At 42.5% G+C, this 20202-nt stretch overlaps 1 protein-coding gene across 5 annotated transcripts in view; it reads right to left on the reverse strand.

The window, feature by feature from the left end:
- LOC126305200 (uncharacterized) overlaps positions 1-20202 on the reverse strand; it is an 80479-nt gene that overhangs the window by 56443 nt on the left and 3834 nt on the right. Inside the window, exons 1-4 of one of the 5 annotated variants that reach the window (XR_007553340.1) lie at positions 12973-13059; positions 9971-10091; positions 8229-8350; positions 589-737 (exon numbers count right to left, since the gene is read on the reverse strand). Coding sequence is in view for 1 of the 5 variants with exons in the window: in XM_049992023.1 (XP_049847980.1) it covers positions 589-737; positions 12973-13093; positions 13198-13259 (332 nt within the window). In the remaining 4 variants the exon portion in view is untranslated. Of the gene's footprint in view, positions 1-588; positions 738-8228; positions 8351-9970; positions 10092-10148; positions 10270-12972; positions 13094-13197; positions 13273-20202 lie in introns of those variants that run through there. The other 4 variants (XR_007553341.1, XR_007553343.1, XR_007553342.1 and 1 more) reach the window with 4 other exon arrangements.

Consider the following 20202-nt stretch of genomic DNA (forward strand, 5'->3'; position numbering starts at 1 on the left):
CAGAAGATGTTGACAGTCTTAAATTCCTGAGATTACAACTTGATAATAAATTCAGTTTCGAAAAGCACACCACAGAACTGCAGTAACACCTCAATAAATCTGTGGTTGTAATTCGAGTGGTAGCAGACATAGGTTACATAAAAATGAAAGAGCTTCAAGTCAAACAAAAGTTTTTAGAGTACAAAAGCATGTAATACGTATTATTTGTGGAGTAAATTCATGGACGTCCTGTACATACCTCTTCAGAGAACTGGGTACACTAACTACTGCCTCTCTGTTTATTTACTCCTTAATGAAATTTGTCTTAAGTAATATATATCTTTTTCCAACAAACAGCTCAGTTCATACATACAATACCAAGAACAAAAATGATCTGCACAAAGTCTTAAAAGCAATTACTTTAGATCAAAAAGGGGGTCAACTACTGAGAAACACTTATCTTCAATAATATGCCAGCAAAAATAAAAAATTTAGTTACAAATGAGAATCAGTTTTTAAACGAGCATGAAAGACTTACTAGTGGCCTACTCTTTCAATTCCACTGACAAATTTTTTAATAGAAACAAATGATGTTTCGTATATACTCACACTATTAGTTGTGGTTGATTGGGAGGTCGTTCCAAGGTGTGGCAGGCAGCGAAAGACGTCCCCGGAGGCTGATCAGAAGGCCTCCCCGATGCGTCTGACAAACCGGTTTCAGGCACTGTCTCTGGCTGAGTCAGATGCAGCTGCCTGCCCTGTTTCAGAGGATCATTCTCAGCCTTCAAGGTACGAGCAATCGCAGAGGGTGGGCTTACTGGTAGTTGGGAGCTCCAATGTTAGGCGCGTAATGGGGTCCCTTAGGGATACGGCGGCTAAGGAGGGGAAGAAATCCAGTGTGCACTCCGTGTGCATTCAGGGAGGAGTCATTCTGATGTGGAAAGGGTCCTTCCAGATGCCATGAAGAGCACAGGGTGCAGCCAGCTGCAGGTGATGGCACATGTCGGCACTAATGACGTGTGTCGCTTTGGATCTGAGGAAATTCTCTCTGGATTCCAGCGGCTATCTGATTTGGTGAAGGCTGCCGGTCTTGCTTACGAGATGAAGGCAGAGCTCACCATCTGCAGCATCGTTGACAGAACCGACTGCGGACCTTTGGTGCAGAGCCGGGTGGAGGGTCTGAATCAGAGGCTCAGACGGTTTTGCGACCGTGTTGTCTGCAGATTCCTTGACTTGCGCCATAGGGTGGTGGGGTTTCGGGTTCCGCTGAATAGGTCAGGAGTTCACTACACTCAGCTGGCGCCTACGTGGGTAGCGGAGGCTGTGTGGCGTGGACTGGGCGGTTTTTTAGCTTAGAAGGCCTCGGGAAAGTACGGGGTGGGCTGCAATGTCAAAGGGTGCTTGGCAATTACAGCACGTGCTTGGATCAAGGAACAGTCGGAATTATAGTTGTAAATTGTTGTAGTTGCGCTGGAAAGTCCCTGAGCTTCAAGGGATAATAGAAAACACAGAAGCTGATATCGTTATAGGTACAGAAAGCTGGCTAAAGCCTGAAATAAGTACTTCAGAAATTTTTACGAAGTCTCAGACGGTGTTCAGGAAAGATAGATTAGGCAGAATTGGTGGTGGAGTGTTTGTGTCTGTCAGTAGTGGTTTATCTTGCAGTGAAGTCGAAGTAGATACTCCATGCGAATTGGTATGGGTGGAGGTTATACTTAACAGCCGACTTAAGTTAATAATTGGCTCCTTGCGGAACAGTTCAGAGAAAGTTTGAGTCTCGTAACAAATAAATACCCCACTCATACGGTTATAGTTGGTGGGGACTTCAACCTACCCTCGGTATGTTGGCAAAAATACTTGTTCAAAACCGGTGGTAGGCAGAAAACGTCTTCCGAGATTGTCCTAAATGCTTTCTCCGAAAATTATTTCGAGCAGTTAGTCCACGAACCCACGCGAATTGTAAATGGTTGCGAAAACACACTTGACCTCTTAGCTACAAACAATCCAGAGCTGATAGAGAGCATCATGACTGACACAGGGATTAGTGATCACAAGGTAGTTGTAGCTAGGTTCAATACAGTTTCTTCCAAATCCATCAGAAATGAACGCAAAATAATTTTATTTAAAAAAGCGGATAAAGTGTCACTAGAAGCCTTCCTAAAAGACAATTTCCATTCCGTCCGAACTGACTATGCGAATGCAGACGAGATGTGGCTCAAATTCAAAGATATAGTACCAACAGCAATTGAGATATTCATACCTCATAAATTGGTAAGAGATGGAACGGATCCCCTGTGGTACACAAGAAAGGTCCGAACGCTGTTGCAGAGGCAACGGAAAAAGCATGCGAAGTTCAGAAGAACGCGAAATCCCGAACATGGGCTAAAATTTACAGACGCTCGAAATTTGGCACGTACTTCGATGCCAGATGCCTTTAATAGGTTCCACAACGAAACATTGTCTCGAAATTTGGTAGAAAAACCGAAGAAATTCTGGTCGTATGTAAAGTACACAAGCGGCAAGACGCAGTCAATACCTTCGCTGTGCAGTGCCGATGGTACTGTTACCGACGACTGTGCCGCTAAAGCGGAGTTATTGACCGCAGTTTTCCGAAATTCCTTCACCAGGGAAGACGAATGGAACATTCCAGAATTTGAAACACGAACATCTGCTAGCATGAGTTTCTTAGAAGTAGATACCTTAGGGGTTGCGAATCAACTCAAATCGCTTGATACGGGCAAGTCTTCAGGTCCAGATTGTATACCGATTAGTTTCCTTTCAGATTACGCTGATACTATAGCTCCCTACTTAGCACTCATATACAACCGCTCGCTCACCGATAGATCTGTACCTACAGATTGGAAAATTGCGCAGGTCGCACCAATGTTCAAGAAGGGTAGTAGGAGTAATCCATTTAACTACAGACCTATATCATTGACGTCGGTTTGCAGTAGGGTTTTGGAGCATATACTGTATTCAAACATTATGAATCACCTCAAAGGGAACGATCTATTGACACGTAATCAGCATGGCTTCAGAAAAGATCGCTCTTGTGCAACGCAGCTAGCTCTTTATTCGCACGAAGTAATGGCCGCTATCGACAAGGGATCTCAAGCTGATTCCGTATTTCTAGATTTCCGGAAAGCTTTTGACACTGTTCCTCAGAAGCGACTTCTAATCAAGCTGCGGAGCTATGGGGTATCGTCTCAGTTGTGCGACTGGATTCGTGATTTCCTGTCAGGAAGGTCGCAGTTCGTAATAATAGACTGCAAATCATCGAGTAAAACTGAAGTGATATCAGGTGTTCCCCAGGGAAGCGTCCTGGGACCTCTGCTGTTCCTGATCTATATAAATGACATGGGTGACAATCTGAGCAGTTCTCTTAGATTGTTTTCAAATGATGCTGTAATTTACCGTCTAGTAAGGTCATCCGAATACCAGTATCAGTTGCAAAGCGATTTAGAAAATATTGCTGTATGGTGTGTCAGGTGGCAGTTGACGCTAAATAAGGAAAAGTGTGAGATGATGCACATGAGTTCCAAAAGAAATCCGTTGGAATTCGATTACTCGATAAATAGTACAATTCTCAAGGCTGTCAATCCAACTAAGTACCTGGGTGTTAAAATTACGAACAACTTCAGTTGGAAGAATCACATAGATAATATTGTCGGGAAGGCGAGCCAAAGGTTGCGTTTCATTGGCAGGACACTGAGAAGATGCAACAAGTCCACTAAAGAGACAGCTTACACTACACTCGTTCGTCCTCTGTTAGAATATTGCTGCGCGGTGTGGGATTCTTACCATGTGGGATTGACGGAGGACATCGAAAGGGTGCAAAAAAGGGCAGCTCGTTTTGTATTATCACGTTATAGGGGAGAGAGTGTGGCAGATGTGATACACGAGTTGGGATGGAAGTCATTACAGCATAGACGTTTTTCGTCGCAGCGAGACCTTTTTACGAAATTTCAGTCACCAACTTTCTCTTCCGAATGCGAAAATATTTTGTTGAGCCCAACGTACATAGGTAGGAATGATCATCAGAATTAAATAAGAGAAATCAGAGCTCGAACAGAAAGGTTTAGGTGTTCGTTTTTCCCCCTCGCTGTTCGGGAGTGTAATAGTAGAGAGATAGTATGATTGTGGTTCGATGAACCCTCTGCCAAGCACTTAAATGTGAATTGCAGAGTAGTCATGTAGATGTAGATGTATTAGCATTGTTATATCAGCTTAAGAATAGGATGTATTGTATATACTCATGCTATTATTATTGTTATTACAGCTTTAAATAAAATAAAAATATGAAAAATTAATTGACATTTTCCACATCCATGAGGATCTCCTCAGCATGGATCCATAGACTGAAAAACTAATCTAATCTAAGATTTCCAGTTGATGGGAAAATAAACATTGCATCTGTACAATGGAATCTCCCTGCTGTAAGGAAATAAAGCTTTACTACATATTGAAATGTACATTGATTGTTCCTAGTAAATCATTTTTATATGGTTTTTAAATATATAGAGTAAATGAAGGACATACTAGTCACCCCCCCCCCCCCCCCCCCATGAACCATGGACCTAGACGTTAGTGGGGAGGCTTGCATGCCTCAATGCCTCAGTGATGCAGATCGCCATACCGTAGGTGCAACCACAATGGAAGGGTATATGTTGAGAGGCCAGACATACGTGTGGTTCCTCAAGAGGGGCAGCAGACTTTTCAGTAGTTGCAGTGGCAACAGTCTTGATGATTGACTGATCTGGCCTTGTAACACTAACCAAAACGGCCTTGCTGTTCTGCTACTGCAAACGGCAGAAAGCAAGGGGAAACTACAGCAATAATTTTTCCTGCGGACATGCAGCTGTACTGTATGGTTAAATGACGATGGCATCCTGCTGGGTAAAATATTCCAGAGCTAAAATAGTCCCATATTTGGGTCTCTAAATGGGGACTACTCAAGAGGACGCCATTATCAGGAGAAATAAAACTGGCATTCTACGGATCGTAGCATGGAATGTCAGATCCCTTAATCGGGCAGATAGGTTAGAAAATTTAAAGAGGGAAATGGCTAGGTTAAAGTTAGATATAGTGGGAATTAGTGAAGTTCGGTGGCAGGAGGAACAACACTTATGGTCAGGTGAATATGGGGTTGTAAATAAAAAGTGAAATAGTGGTAATGCAGGAGTAGGTTTACTAATAAATAAAAAAATAGGAGTGCAGGTAAGCTACTACAAACAGCATAGTAAACACATTATTGTGGCCAAGATAGACATAAGAGACCATGCCTACAACAGTAGTACAAATTTATATGCCAACTTACTCTTCAGATGATGAAGAAATTGATGAAATGTATAATGAGATTAAAGATATTATTTAGGTAATGAAGGGATGAAAATTTAATAGTCATGGGTGACTGGAATTCGACAGCAGGAAAAGGAAGAGAAGGAAACATAGTGGGTGAATGTGGATTGGGGGTGAGAAGTGAAAGAGGGAGCCGTCTGGTTGAATTTTGCACAGATCATAACTTAATCATACCTAACACTTGGTTCAAGAATCATTAAAGAAGGTTGTATACATGGAAGAATCCTGGAGATACTATAATGTTTCAGATAGCTTATATAATGGTAAGACAGAGATTTAGGAACCAGGTTTTAAATTGTAAGACATTTCTAGAGGCAGATGTGGACACTGACCACAATCTATTAGTTATGAACTGTAGATTAAAACTGAAGAAACTGCAAAAAGGTGAGAATTTAAGGAGATGGGACCTGGATAAACTGACTAAACCAAGGGTTTTAAGTTTCAGGGAGAGCATAAGGGAACAATTGACAGGAATGGGGGAAAAATACAGTAGATGAAGAATGTGTAGCTCTGAGGGATGAAGTAGTGAAGGCAGCAGAGGATCAAGTAGGAAAAAAGATGAGGGCTAGTAGAAATCCTTGGGTAACAGAAGAAACATTGAATTTAATTGATGAAAGTAGAAAATATAATAACGCAGTAAATGAAACAGGCAAAAAGGAATACAAACGTCTCAAAAATGAGATCGACAGGAAGTGCAAAATGGCTAAAAAGGATGGCTAGAGGAAAAATGTAAGGATGTAGAGGCTTATCTCACTACGGGTAAGATAGATACTACCTACAGGAAAATTAAAGACACCTTTGGATAAAAGAGAGCCACTTGTATGAATATCAAGAGCTCAGATGGAAACCCAGTCTTAAGCAAAGAAGGGATAGCAGAAAGGTGGAAGGAGTATATAGAGGGCGATGTACTTGAGGACAATATTATGGAAATGGAAGAGGTTGAAGATGAAGATGAAATGGGAGATATGATATTGTGTGAAGAGTTTGACAGAGCACTGAAAGACCTGAGTCGTAACAAGGCCCCAAGAGTAGACAATATTCCATTGGAACTACTGACAGCCTTAGGAGAGCCAGTCCTGTCAAAACTCTACCATCCGGTGAGCAAGAAGTATGAGACAGGTGAGATACCCTCAGACTTCAAGAAGAATATAATAGTTCCAATCCCAAAGAAAGCAGATGTTGACAGATGTGAAAATTACTGAACTATCAGTTTAATAAGTCACAGCTTCAAACTACTAACACGAATTCTTTACAGACAAATGGAAAAATGTGTAGAAGCTGACCTTGGGGTCAGTTTGGATTCCGTAGAAATGTTGGAACACGTGAGGCAATACTAACCCTACGACTTACCTTAGAAGAAAGATTAAGGAAAGGCTAACCTATGTTTCTAGCATGTGTGGACATAGAGAAAGCTTTTAACAAAGTTGACTGGCATACTCTCTTTCAAATTTTAAAGGTGGCAGGGTAAAAAAAAGGGAGTGACAGGCTATTTACAATTTGTACAGAAAGCATATGGTAGTTATAACAGTTGAGGGGCATGAAAGGGAAGTAGTGGTTGAGAAGGGAGTGAGGCAGGGTGGTAACCTTTATCTGACGTTATTCAATCTGCATTTTGAGCAAGCAGTAAAGGAAACAAAAGAAAAGTTCAGAGTAGGCATTAAAATCCATGGAGAAGAAATAAAAACATAGAGGTTCGCTGATGACATTGTAATTCTGTCAGAGACAGCAAAGGATTTGGAAGAGGAGTTGAACAGAATGGACAGTGTCTTGAAAGGAGGGTATAAGATGAACATCAACAAAAGAAAAACAAGGATAATGGAATGTAGTCGAATTAAGTCAGGTGATGCTGAGGGAATTAGATTAGGAAATGAGACACTTAAAGTAGTGAAGGAGTTTTGCTATTTGGGGATCAAAATAACTGATGATGGTTGAAGTAGAGAGGATATAAAGTGTAGACTGGCAATGGCAAGTAAAGCACTTCTGAAGAAGAGAAATTTGTTAATATCGAGTATAGATTTTAGTGTCAGGAAGTTGTTCTTGAAAGCATTTGTATGGAGTGTAGCCATGTATGGAAGTGAAACATGGACGATAAATTGTTTGGACAAGAAGAGAATAGAAGCTTTCAAAATGTGGTGCTACAGAAGAATGCTGAAGATTAGATGGGTAGATCACATTACTAATGTGGAGGTATTGAATAGAATTGGGGAGAAGAGGAGTTTGTGGCACAACTTGACAAGAAGAAGGGACCAGTTGGTAGGACATGTCCTGAGGCATCAAGGGATCACAAATTTAGTATTGGGGGACAGCGTGGAGGGTAAAAATCGTAGAGGGAGACCAAGAGATGAATACACTAAGCAGATTCAGAACGATGTAGGTTGCAGTAGGTACTGGGAGGTGAAGAAGCTTGCACAGGATATTGTAGCATGGAGAGCTGCATCAAACCAGTCTCAGGACTGAAGACCACAACAAAAACAACAACAATACAACAACTTAAAAAAGTATATTTATTAAGATCAAACAATCTGTTAGTTGCTAAGGTGAACATTGTGACTCATTTGCACCAAAAACAAATTGAATGGAAAATAGTCTTCGTAGCAACACAACCACATCACTCCGCTGTAATGAATAAATTATTCAAATGTGAACTTGAGACATATATATATCCAATTAGAATAAAATTTAAAAGAATGCCATACCAAAAGAAAGAAGGCATTCTAGTGTCTCACTTTCACCAAAAATACATTGAATGGAGAGTAATCTCTGTAGCCGCACAGCTACATCAGCCTGCTGCTTAGAACAAAACTTACTACATTTTGCATTTACAATAAACTAGTAAACTGTGAACTTAAGAAATATATCTGAAAATAATAAAATTAAAAAAAAGGACATACCAAAAGAAAGAAGGCTAGCTAGTGTCTCCCACACTCATTATGCTGGTTGTGGTGGTTCCCTTCTACCAGATTCACAGCAGAGCGGAAAATAAACATTGCACCTGTACAATGGAAGCTCCCTGCTGTGACAAAATCAAGATTTACTACATATTGTAGTGTACATTAATCCTTCTTCGTGATCCTTTTATATGCATAACAAATATGTAAAGTAAATGAAGAACATCTAAAAAAGCATATTTATTAAGATCAGAATACCTGTAACTTTGTAAGGAGCATGTTATGTCTCAATTGTACTAAACGCATATTGAATGGAGAATAATCTTTGTAGCAACACAACCACATCACATTGCCGTAAAGAAAAGAAAAAAAAACTTTACTACAATTGGTAATTCAAAAACACTAGTAAACTGAATTTGAGAGATATATTAGAAAAGAATTAAATTTTAAAGAAGGCTATACCAAAAGAATGAAGGGTAGCTAGTATCTCCCACACCCATTATGCTGGTTGTGGTGTTTCCCTTCCACCAGGTTGCAAGTCGATGGGAAAATGAACATTGCACCCGTAGAATGGAATGTCCCTACTGTGAGGAAATAAGGATTTACTACATATTGTAATATACATTGATTGTCCTTAATGACCTTTGTTATATAATTTATAAATATATAAAGTAAATGAATGGCATACCTAACATGTATATTTATTAAGATCCGGAGGTCTGTAAGATGGTGAGGTGCACACCATGTCTCACTTGCATAAAACATTATTGAATGGAGAACAATATTTGTAGCAAAACAAGCACAAGAATAAAATTTAATAGAAGGGCATACCAAAAGAAAGAAGGCTTTCTAGTATCTACCATAGTCAGTATGGTGCATATTTTGGTTCCCTTCCACCAGACTGTAGACGATGGGAAAATAAACATACCAGTACAGTGGAGTCTCCCTGTTGTGAGGAAAGTTAGACATACAACATTTTTTAGATATACAACATTTTGTAATGTACATTGACCATTCTGACATGATTTTTAAATATATAAAGTAAATGAAAGACATATCTAAAAAAAATATATTTATTAAGATCCAAAGATCTGTAAGTTGGTAAGATGCAGGTTTTGTATCATTTGCACCAAAAACACATTGAATGGAGAATAATCTTTGTAGCATCACAACCACATCACCCTGCTGTAAAGAACAAAATCTTTACTACATTTTGCAATTAGAATAAATTATTTAACTGAGAACATGAGAAATATATCTGATAAGAATAAAATTTAAAAGAAGGGCATACTAAACAAAACAAGGATTTCTAGTTTGTCCCATAGTCAGTATGATGCATGTGGCTGTTCCATTCCACAAGGTATCCAGTCAATGGGAAAATAAACATTGGACTCGTACAATGGAATCTCCATGCTGGGAGAAATAAAGATTTGCTACATATTGTAATGTACATTGATTGTTCATAGTGGTCACTGAGATTTGATTTTTAAATATTTAAAGTAAATGAAGGACATTCCTAAAAATGTATTTATTAAGATCCGAGAATCTGTTAGTTGGTAAGGTGCACATTATGTCTTATTTGAACCGAAAACACATTGAATGGAGAATAAACTTTCTTGCCACACAACATGATAACTCTGCTGAAAATAACAAAACTTTCCCACATTTCACAATTCAAATAAATTATTCCACTGTGAACTTGATGAATATAACTGATATGATTATAATTCAAAAGAAGGACATACCAAAAAAGAAGACTTTCCCAGTATCTCCCATGTTCAGTATGCTGGATGTGGTGGTTCCCTTACACCAAAATCCCATTCTATGGTATAATAAACATTGCAACCATGCAATGTAATCTCGCTTCTGTGAGGAGAGATAGAGATATAACTGATATGATTATAATTCAAAAGAAGGACATACCAAAAAAGAAGACTTTCCCAGTATCTCCCATGTTCAGTATGCTGGATGTGGTGGTTCCCTTACACCAAAATCCCATTCTATGGTATAATAAACATTGCAACCATGCAATGTAATCTCGCTTCTGTGAGGAGAGATAGATTTACTCCATCATGTCAAGCAAATAAATTTTTCTTTGTAAACATACCGATACAACATCTAACAATATAAAGCACTAGAAGGACATACATAATTAATAAGATTTAGAAGTTTGGAATATCTGTTGGTTAATATTGTACATGCGGTGTCTCATTATAAAGATATACCAAAAGAAAGAAGATTTTCCTAGTTACTCCCATAGGATTTGGTAGTTCCCTTCCACCAAAAACACAGTTGACGGAAAAAAATTGCAGACATACAATGTAATTTCCCTGCTTAGAGGAGAGAAATATTTTCTTCTTAGTGAATATTGGGATATGAATATGTAAAATATAATGCAAAGGAAGGACATTCTTAAACAAAGCACAGTCTTTCTTGGCGTATTCCACTGACGCATTCTTCTTGCGTTATCAGCAGAGTGGTGGCGTTGTCTTGTCGCAATGTTTCAATGAGTTTCATACCCATCATTTTCTGGTGAAGTGTTGGGATGCTTTGTTCTGCATATCTATATGTCGAGCAAGCCACACGTGGACTCCCGCTGAGATCATCCGAGGAAGTGAGGAGGGAGACCAGCAGGGTACTCAAGAAAGCAAGAATGCCTGAGAACAACATTTAAGCAGAAGAGCACAAGGCACTGATGAACCTTCACGATCACAGGGGTCTAGCGGTCTTAGCAGCAGACAAAAGCAATGCGACAGTCCTACTGAAGTCGGAAGATTACTGGTAGAAGATCTACATCTTAGTGAAAGGTCCAGCATACAAAGAAGTGGGGAAAGACACAATTGCTTCTGTTACAGGCAAGACCATCAATCTTCTCAATAGCTCAAGACTTGACAGAAACACCATCAGGAAGCTTTACCCTCGGGCACCGGTTCCACCAAAACAGTATGTGCTCCCAAAGTACCTTAAGGAGAATGTCCCACTACATCCTATATTGAACACCATAAATTCTCTGATGTATGGTGTAGCCAAGCACCTAGCACACCTGTTAAAACCACTCGTGGGTCATTGCCCTCCCCATGTCAAGAACTCGACCAAATTTGTTAAGGTACTCCAAGGGTTACATCTGGACGAGAAGGATCTAATAGCTGGCTTTGATGTCACTTCTGTTTTCACCTGTGTGCCTCTGGATGATTCCGAGGCTCTGCTTGAAGATCACTTCGATGAGGACACACTCAGACTCTTTTGTCTTGTGTTAACCACAATGTACTTCAAATGTGGTGGGAAATCAACAAACAGATGGTGTTACCATGGGTTCCCCTCTGGCCCCAGGTATGCCAACTTGTGCATGGAGCCCTTTGAAAATGTGGCATTGAACACTATCTGCCATAAACCAAAGGTGTTCTACAGATACATAGATGACACTTTTGTAGTGTGGCCCCATGGTATGAAAAAACTATAGGAGTTCCTACACCATCTCAACGATGTACATGATAGCATCAAATTTAGCATGGAGGTAGAAGAGAATGGCTGCCTTCCCTTCTTGGATATTTTGACCAGGAAAAATCCAGACAGTACATTGGGACATTTGGTCTACAGCAAGATGATGCACACGGACTTATATCTCAATGCTTGGAGTTGCCACCATCCAGCAAAATGTAACACAGTAATGAACACCTTAGTACAAAGAACCTGGTCAATCTGTGACAGCGAGAGTTTGCCATGTGAGTTAGCACATATGCGGGAAACCTTCTTTAAGAGCTACACTGTGACACAAATAAGATACGCCTTGCATGCAGACAAGGGGAAACAAGAAGAAGATAAGCAAAACGTGTGGCATTTCTGCCATGTGCTGGACTGCCAACAGCCAAGATCATAAAAATATTAAAGAAACAAAATAACGACCATCTTTTGTGCACCAAAAAAGTCAAAGATATTCTTGGCTCAACCAAAGACCAGCTGGGGTTGCAGACACTGCACATTTACAGTATTGAGTGCGAATGTGGGATGGAATATATCAGGTAGATACAATGATACATCAGAAACGTATGACTAGGACAGACAAACAAGTCTGCGGCAGCAAAACATAGCATTATCAAGGGACAATCAGGTAGATACAATGATACATCAGAAATGTATGACTAGGACAGACAAACAAGTCTGCGGTAGCAAAACATAGCATTATCAAGGGACACATCTTCGAAGAAGCTGTGCAGCATCAACAGTTTCTGGGGCTCGATCTTCAAAGAGGCAGTGGAGATATGTCTGCACAACAATTTAGTAAACAGCGGTAGCGGTTTTCAGCTCAGTGCAGCTTGGAATTCCACAATTGACATAATACATCAGGAACACTCTGATCTGAAGGCAGTGGCATCCGCAGACAGATTGGATAGCCACCTGGTCTAGATACTGGGCAGGGCCGCAGCCCCTGCCCCCACTAATAAGATGATGGGTACGAAACTCATTGAAACGTTGCGACAAGATGACACCACCACTCAGCTGATAACCAGAGAATAATTCATCAGAGCTTGTTTATCAAACTCTGATAATCTGTTAGTTAGTAAGGTGAATCTGGTATGTCATTTCCACCACAAAACCCATTCAAGGGATAATAATCAACTTAGCCACACAACCACATCACCCAGCTGTAAAGTAAAAAAATTTGAACATTTCACAAATCAAATACATTTTTCCACTGTGGACTGGAAGAATGTAACTGATAAGAATGCAAAGCAAAAGAAGAACATACCAGAAGAAAGAAGATTTTCCAATTATCTCCAGTAGTCAGTATGGTGGATGTGGTGGTTCCCTTCACCAAAACACAGTTGATGAGAAAATAAACATTGCACCCATGCAATGAAATCTCCCTGCTGTGAGGAAAAAACCATTTACTATGTTTTGTATTGCAAATAGATTGTTCTTGGTGAACATAGGGATATGACTATCAAAAATACAACACAAAGTAAGGACATACCTAAACAAAGCCGATTTATCAATTTTAAAAAATCTGTTAGTATGGTACATGTGGTGTCTCATTTCCACTGAAAACCTGTTGAAGTGAGAATAAACATTGTAGCCAAACAACAACATTACCCAGCTGTAAAGGATAAAAAATTTACAACATTTCAAAGAACAAATAAATTATTCTACTGTGAAATTGATGAATATAACTGATAAGAATGTAGGTAAATGAGAACATACAAGAAGAAAGAAGAATTTCCCAGTCTCTCCAGTAGTCAGTATGCTGGATGTGATAGTTCCCTTACACCAAACACCCAGTGGATGTGAAAATAAACATTGCCACCTGTTGTAACCTCTACAGGAATGCCACGGATTACCGCTAACCAAAATGTGGTGGTATCGACTGGAGCAGCTGTGAACAAACAAGAATGGAATGGAAGAACAGTCAAGATGACAGACAACCAAGCAAGGTACCAAGATCAACAACAAAGTATTAAGCAACAGGGTCATAAGAGATAACCTCACAAAATCAAACTATGCCCCCTCGTAAACGGGAAGCAAGCACACACAATGTGAACACGATGTCTGTAAGCGAGATGTCTACTGACTCAATGCAAGCACCAGGCTGCCTCACTGAGTGAGAGGCAGGGTATTTTGCTATTGTCCACTGGGCCACATGCTCCACAGTGGCGCCCCCACATTAGACTCAGGGTCAGTAGCACGTGCAGCCACAGCATTCGGGGTGATTGCTCCAGAGACCTCTAGTGGTCATCAAGTTCCATGCGGTCTCCTGAGGATTTGAAACTCATGGAGCTTGGTACCAGATCCTTCTCCCCCCCTGCATTGGGGTGAAAATGCCCCTGTCTGTGCTGCGGTGTTCGGCAGATGGGAGAAGACCCAGGCTTGTCAACTGCCATTGTCGGGGAGGAAGGGACACCCGAGGTGTCCATGTCAGCCAAGCCAGAGGCCAGGGTGTTGCAAGGAGCTTCCGATCCAGCTCAGGATGGGAATGGTTGGCGGTAGGCTTGCGGGGATGTAGCAACCGAGGGCAGTGGCAACGACTCAATGACCATGTCTGTACCTGAAGGAGGTAGTGTAGGAGGAGGTGGCAGCGGTAGTCCGACAGGGGTACATGGATGGAGCTGGTTATGATGGTGGGGCTAGAATCCTTTCGACACGTGCACTGACGTCACACACTGACCATGGGCCATGACGACCATGGCAGACGCACAGCCCACCTTGCTCCCTTACATGCGGGCCCACAAGACCATGCTCGGGGTGTAACGCTGAGATGGCTAAGAGTGGGGTGGGAAGTTGACAGCTTCAGCAAATGGAGCAGGGTCTGCAACTGTCGCCCAAGGAGGAGCTCTGTCAGACTATGTCCGTCAGTTGGTGTGTTGGGATATGTGCTCAAGAACAGGGTGAGGGCTGATGTCGTTAGAGATGTTTCCACTACCTTTGTCAACTGTTGTTTAAATGTGCTGTTCTGAGCCATTGGTATTCCGATGTGTGAGGGCTGCCCCAGTGCCGTAGGCCGACGCATCCACCACCACAACCAAGGTGCGATCTAGAGATGAGGGAGTAACTCAAGGGGCACACTTCAGCATCGCCTTTAAATGAAGAAAAGCCTGGTCACAGGCAGGAGTCCTATCAAAAGGTACCCCTTTGTGATGCAAGTGATTGAAGGGTTGAGCAACAGAGGCAGCTTGGGGCAAGAACTTTAAGTAATAAGTAACCTTGCCCAAAAACACCTGGAGTTCAGATAAGTCCTTGAGATGAGGAAGGGCCTCAATGGCCATGACATTGCAATCTGAAGGGTGAACGCCATCTTTGCTAAGCCAGTGGCCTAAGTATTCCACTTCTAGTTGAAAAAAAAAACAACACTCGTCCAGGTGACAGCGTATACCCACTGATTGCAGAGCGTGAAACAAGGTGCTGAGGTTGTGCAAATGTTCCTGGCAGGAACGCCCGGTGACTGATACGTCATCTAGATAATTAACGTAGGCTGGGATAGGCTGTGGCATAAGCTGCTCCAGGAACCATTTTCAAATTAGCTGGCACTGAAGAGACACCAAATGGAAGGCGCTTGTACTTGTATAAGCCAAAAGGTGTGTTGATAACCAAGATGTTCAAGGAATTGGAATCCAAAGGTAACTGGTGGTATGCCTCAGCCAGGTTGATCTTAGAAAAGTACTCGTCCCCACAAGTTTGGCGGGAAGTTCTTCCTGTTGGGAAATGGGGTAAGTGTCTACTAAGGACTGAGCATTGACAGTAGCACTGAAGTCCCAAAACAGCTTAAGGGACCCATTGGGTTTCCATATAACCACCAATGGTGTCACCCAAGCACTGTATGTCACAGACTTGAGGACGCCAGCAGCCTGGAGCCGATGAAGTTCCTGCATGACTGCTAGTTGTGAGGCCACCAGAATGGGTCTGGCCTGGAAAAAGCAAGGCTGCACATCTGGCTGAAGTGTGATGTGTGCCTCAAAGTGTGAAGCACACCCGAGATATGTCACAAACAATGATGCAAAAGGCGAGCACAGATCGTCCAGGTTCTGAAAAGGAACAGCCAGGGAAATGACCATAACTTCTTCGGAAATTGAAAAGCCAAACAGTTGAAATGCATCTAGTCCAAAAATATTTGAAGCTGAGGGATGGTCGACGACAAATAGGGTAAAGAGCCAGGGAACATGTTCGTAGGTGGACTGTTTACAAAGGGGAATGGAACCGTCGCCACAGGCAACCAAACATCAAGAGGGCGGCAACAATGCAGGAGAGGCCAAGCGAATATACAATGCAATATTTATCCGGGAGATGGTGGCCCCAGTGCCAACCTGAAAACTGGCATCCTCGGTAAAAAGGCGGAGCGTGAGGAGTAGCCTCCGTACTGATGGGTCCCCCAGTGGGACGACTGATTGCAGAGCATTTACTGTATCCTGAGGCCCATTAGGTGAAGGACAGAGGTGAGTCGAACGAGTATGACAAACAGATCACATGTGGCCCTCCTTCTTACACAGCATGCACGTTTTCCAGCAATGGGGGCAATCAGCTAGAGCATGTGCGGTAAAGCACTGTGGGCAAGATGGAAGCTGGCCACACGACCAGCTCTGATACCATAGAGACATCAGACAAAGAGGAGTCCCAGTGCCACTGGTCTCTGTTGGCTGGGCCACATCGACATTGCAAGGGTGGAACCCACAGAGATGCGTCGATCGCAGCCACTTGCAGCTGAGCCTTGAGACACTCATTAGCCACCTCAGCAATTTCAGATGAGTGGGCAATTCGGAGAATCTCTTCCAATGAGGGATTATTGAGTTTCAATGCCTCAGTGTGGACCTCAGTATCGGGAGCCAGCTGAACCACCACATTCTGGACCAGGGAGCCCACATACGAAGCCTTACATTGCTGATTGGTGCATTTAAAATCACATTGATGGCTGAGATCCTGCAAGTCCATGACCCAGGAACGATATGATTGTCCAGGCTGTTTATGGCACTGGTGGAACTCCTGCTGAGGGGCGACCACATAGTAGCACTAGGAATAATAGTTTGACAGCAAAAGGCATATCTCCTGGAAAGAGAGAGCTACAGGATCAGACAAGGGTGCCAACTTGCGGAGAAGAAAGAATGTGTCTGGGGTGGCCCAAGACAAAAACAATGGCCACTGCAGTAGGTCATCCGTGATTTGAAAAGCCGTGAAATGTTGTTTCAGCCTATGTAAGTATGTTTTACAGTCATCTTTAGCGTCATCAAAAGTTGGGAATGACAGCGGATGTGGGGAAAGCATCGGACACCCGAGGACTTGAAGCTGTTGTGGTAATGCGTACCGGGCATCAACTGTACCCATTAGCAACCACATCGACTTTTGTAATTTGTCTAACTGGAGGCTGCTGCTGCTGCTGCACGAGCTGCTGCTGTTGTTATTGCAACAGACAGACCAACTTAGCCTCGATGCGAACAACTATCAAGGTTTACCTTGTCACCAGAATGTTGTAACGACGGCAGGAACGGTCGGGGGATTGCCACTAACGAAAATGCGGCGGGATCGAATGGTAGCGGCCGGCGAACAAACAAGTCAGACGAATGGGAATGGAAGGACAAGCACGATGACAGACAACCAAGAAGACACCAAGATCAACAAGAAAGTATTAAACAATGGGGTCCCAAGAGAGAACCTCAAGAAATTAAAACAAGATCCCCTCATAAACAGGAAGAAAGCACACGCAATGTAAACACGATGTCTGTAAGCGAGATATCAACCAACTCAATGCGAACACCAGACTGCCTCACCAATTTTTTTTCTTTATTGTTATTTTAACACTTCATACAAAAGGTGGGCTGGCAGCGGCAATATTACGCCGCTCTTCGGTCACAGATAGCACAAACAGAAACAAGGAAGGTACAGAAAAACAAAACATAATGGTGGTTCAAAACATGGCTCTGAGCACTATGGGACTCAACTGCTGTGGTTATTAGTCCCCTAGAACTTAGAACTACTTAAACCTAACTAACCTAAGGACATCACACACATCCATGCCCGAGGCAGGATTCGAACCTGCGACCGTAGCAGTCGCACGGTTCTGGACTGCGCGCCTAGAACCGCGAGACCACCGCGGCCGGCCATAATGGTGGACAAAAAAACAGTAGACACATGAGTAAAAAACATGGAGCCATTTACAGGTGTAGTAAAATAAAAAAACGTTCAGCACTTGTACACAAACAATGATGACTGAAATGACACACGTGAACGATGGAGCATGGGCGGTGAAAACACTGAGGCACTAACACGACGGTACACACAAAGAACTGAAGGTGATGATCTCTGGTGCGCAAATGTTCACTTGACGTGTACGGGTCCGGGGACCTGCCAAAAGGGGAAAAGGTGGGGGAGGAAGGGGAGGGGAGGGTGTAGATGCCAGTGGCAGAGGAGATGGAAGGTGGAGGAAAGAAGGTACGGGGGGGGGCGGTAGGGGAAGCCCAGGGGGAGGAGGGGGAAGGAAGGGAGGAGGAAGAGAAGGCTGAGAGGGTGCCCTAAGGAAAAAAACACAGGGTGTGGAAGGGGAGGATCAAAATTGGTAGGAGGGGGAGATGGAGGGGAGAAGGACATCATCAGGGAGGGGAAGTTGGTGGAAGCCACTATGGGTGAGGGTATGGAGAATGGAGAGATGGAGAGCAGGTGGAAGGTGGGAAAACAGGCACGGCAGCAGACGGGGGTGGGAGAGGATGGGAGAGACAAGTGGGTGAGGGGGATCAAGTTTACGGGAGTTGTAAAGGATCTGCATCCGTAGCTAGCCGAGTGAGAGGCAGGTGCATAAATAGACGACAGCATATGTCGCCAATGGCCGCTGGGACCACGTGCTTCACAGTGGCGTCCTCACGTTAGACTCGAGGCCAGGAGCTCACGCAGCCACAGCTTATGGCGCGACTGCTACAGAGACCTCTAGTGGTCATCGAGTTCCATGCCGTCTGATGCGGATTCGAAACCCACAGCAGTCGGTACCAGACACCCATACAATGGAATCTCTCTACTATGAGGAAAGTAAGATTTACATTTTGTAAAGCAAATAGATCGTTCCTAGTGTCCTTAGGAATATGACTTTTAAAAATATAAAGCAAACTTAGGAGATACCTAACCAAAGCAGATTTATCAAGTTCCGAAAATCTATTATTGAGTATGGTGCGTGTGGTGTCTTATTTCCAGCAAAAACACACTGAAGGGAGAATAAACATTCTACATCTACGTCTACATGGTTACTCTGTAGTTCACACTTAAGTGCCTGACAGAGGGCTCATCGAACCATTTTCATACTACTTCCCTACCATTCCACTCTCGAATGGCGCATGGGAAAAAGGAACACCTAAATCTTTCCGTTCGAGCGCTAATTTCTCTTATTTTATTATGATGATCATTTCTCTCTAGACAAGTGGGTGTCAACAAAATATTTTCGCATTCGGAAGAGAAAGTTGGTGATTGAAATTTCGTAAATAGATCTCGCCGCAATGAAAACTGCCTTTGTTTCAGTGACTGCCACCCCAACTCGCGAATCATATCAGTGACACTCTCACCCCTATTGCGCGGTAACACGAAACGAGCTGCCCTTCTTTGCATTTTTTCGATGTCCTCCGTCAATCCTACCTGGTAAGGATCCTACTTCGCACAGCAATATTCCAGCAGAGGACGGACAAGTGTAATGTAGGCTGTCTCTTTAGTGGGTTTGTCGCATCTTCTAAGTGTTCTGCCAACAAAGTGCACTCTTTGTTTCGCCTTCTTTACACTATTACCTATGTGGTATTTCCAACTCAAGATGCTCGTAATTGTAATTCCTAGGTGTTTAGTCAAATTGACAGTCCATAGATTTGTGCGATTTATCGTATACCCGAAATTTATCGGATTTCTTTTAGTACCCATGTGGATGACCTTGCACTTTTCTTTGTTTAGTGCCAATTTCCACTTTTCGCACCATTCAAAAATTCTCCCTAGTTCATTTTGCAATTGGAATTGATCGTCTGATGATTTTACTACATGGTAAACTACAGCATCATTTGCAAACAATCTAAGGGGGCTGCTCAGATTATCAGCTAGGTCATTTATGTAAATGAGGAACAGCAGAGGGCCTATGACATTACCTCGCTGAACGCCAGAAATCACTACTGTTCTGTTCGATGATTTACCGTCTATCACTATGAACTGTGACCTCGCTGAGAGGAAATCACGAATCCAGTCACACAACTGAGACGATACTCCATATGCACGCAATTTGATTAATAGTAGCTTGTGAGGAGCGGTATCAAAAGCCTTCTGGAAATCTAGGAATATGGAATCGATCTGAGATCCCTTGTCGGTAGCACTCATTACTTCATGCAGTTGCACAAGAACGATATTTTCTGAATCCGTGTTGGTTATGTATCAATAATTCATTTTATCGAAGGTGATTCATAATGTTCGAGTACCGCATATGCTTCAAAATCCTACTGCAAATTGAGGTCAGTGATATGGGTCTGTAATTCAATGGGTTACT

The sequence above is a fragment of the Schistocerca gregaria genome, unplaced genomic scaffold (assembly GCF_023897955.1).
Source record: "Schistocerca gregaria isolate iqSchGreg1 unplaced genomic scaffold, iqSchGreg1.2 ptg000281l, whole genome shotgun sequence".
Classification (NCBI taxonomy): Eukaryota; Metazoa; Arthropoda; class Insecta; order Orthoptera; family Acrididae; genus Schistocerca; species Schistocerca gregaria.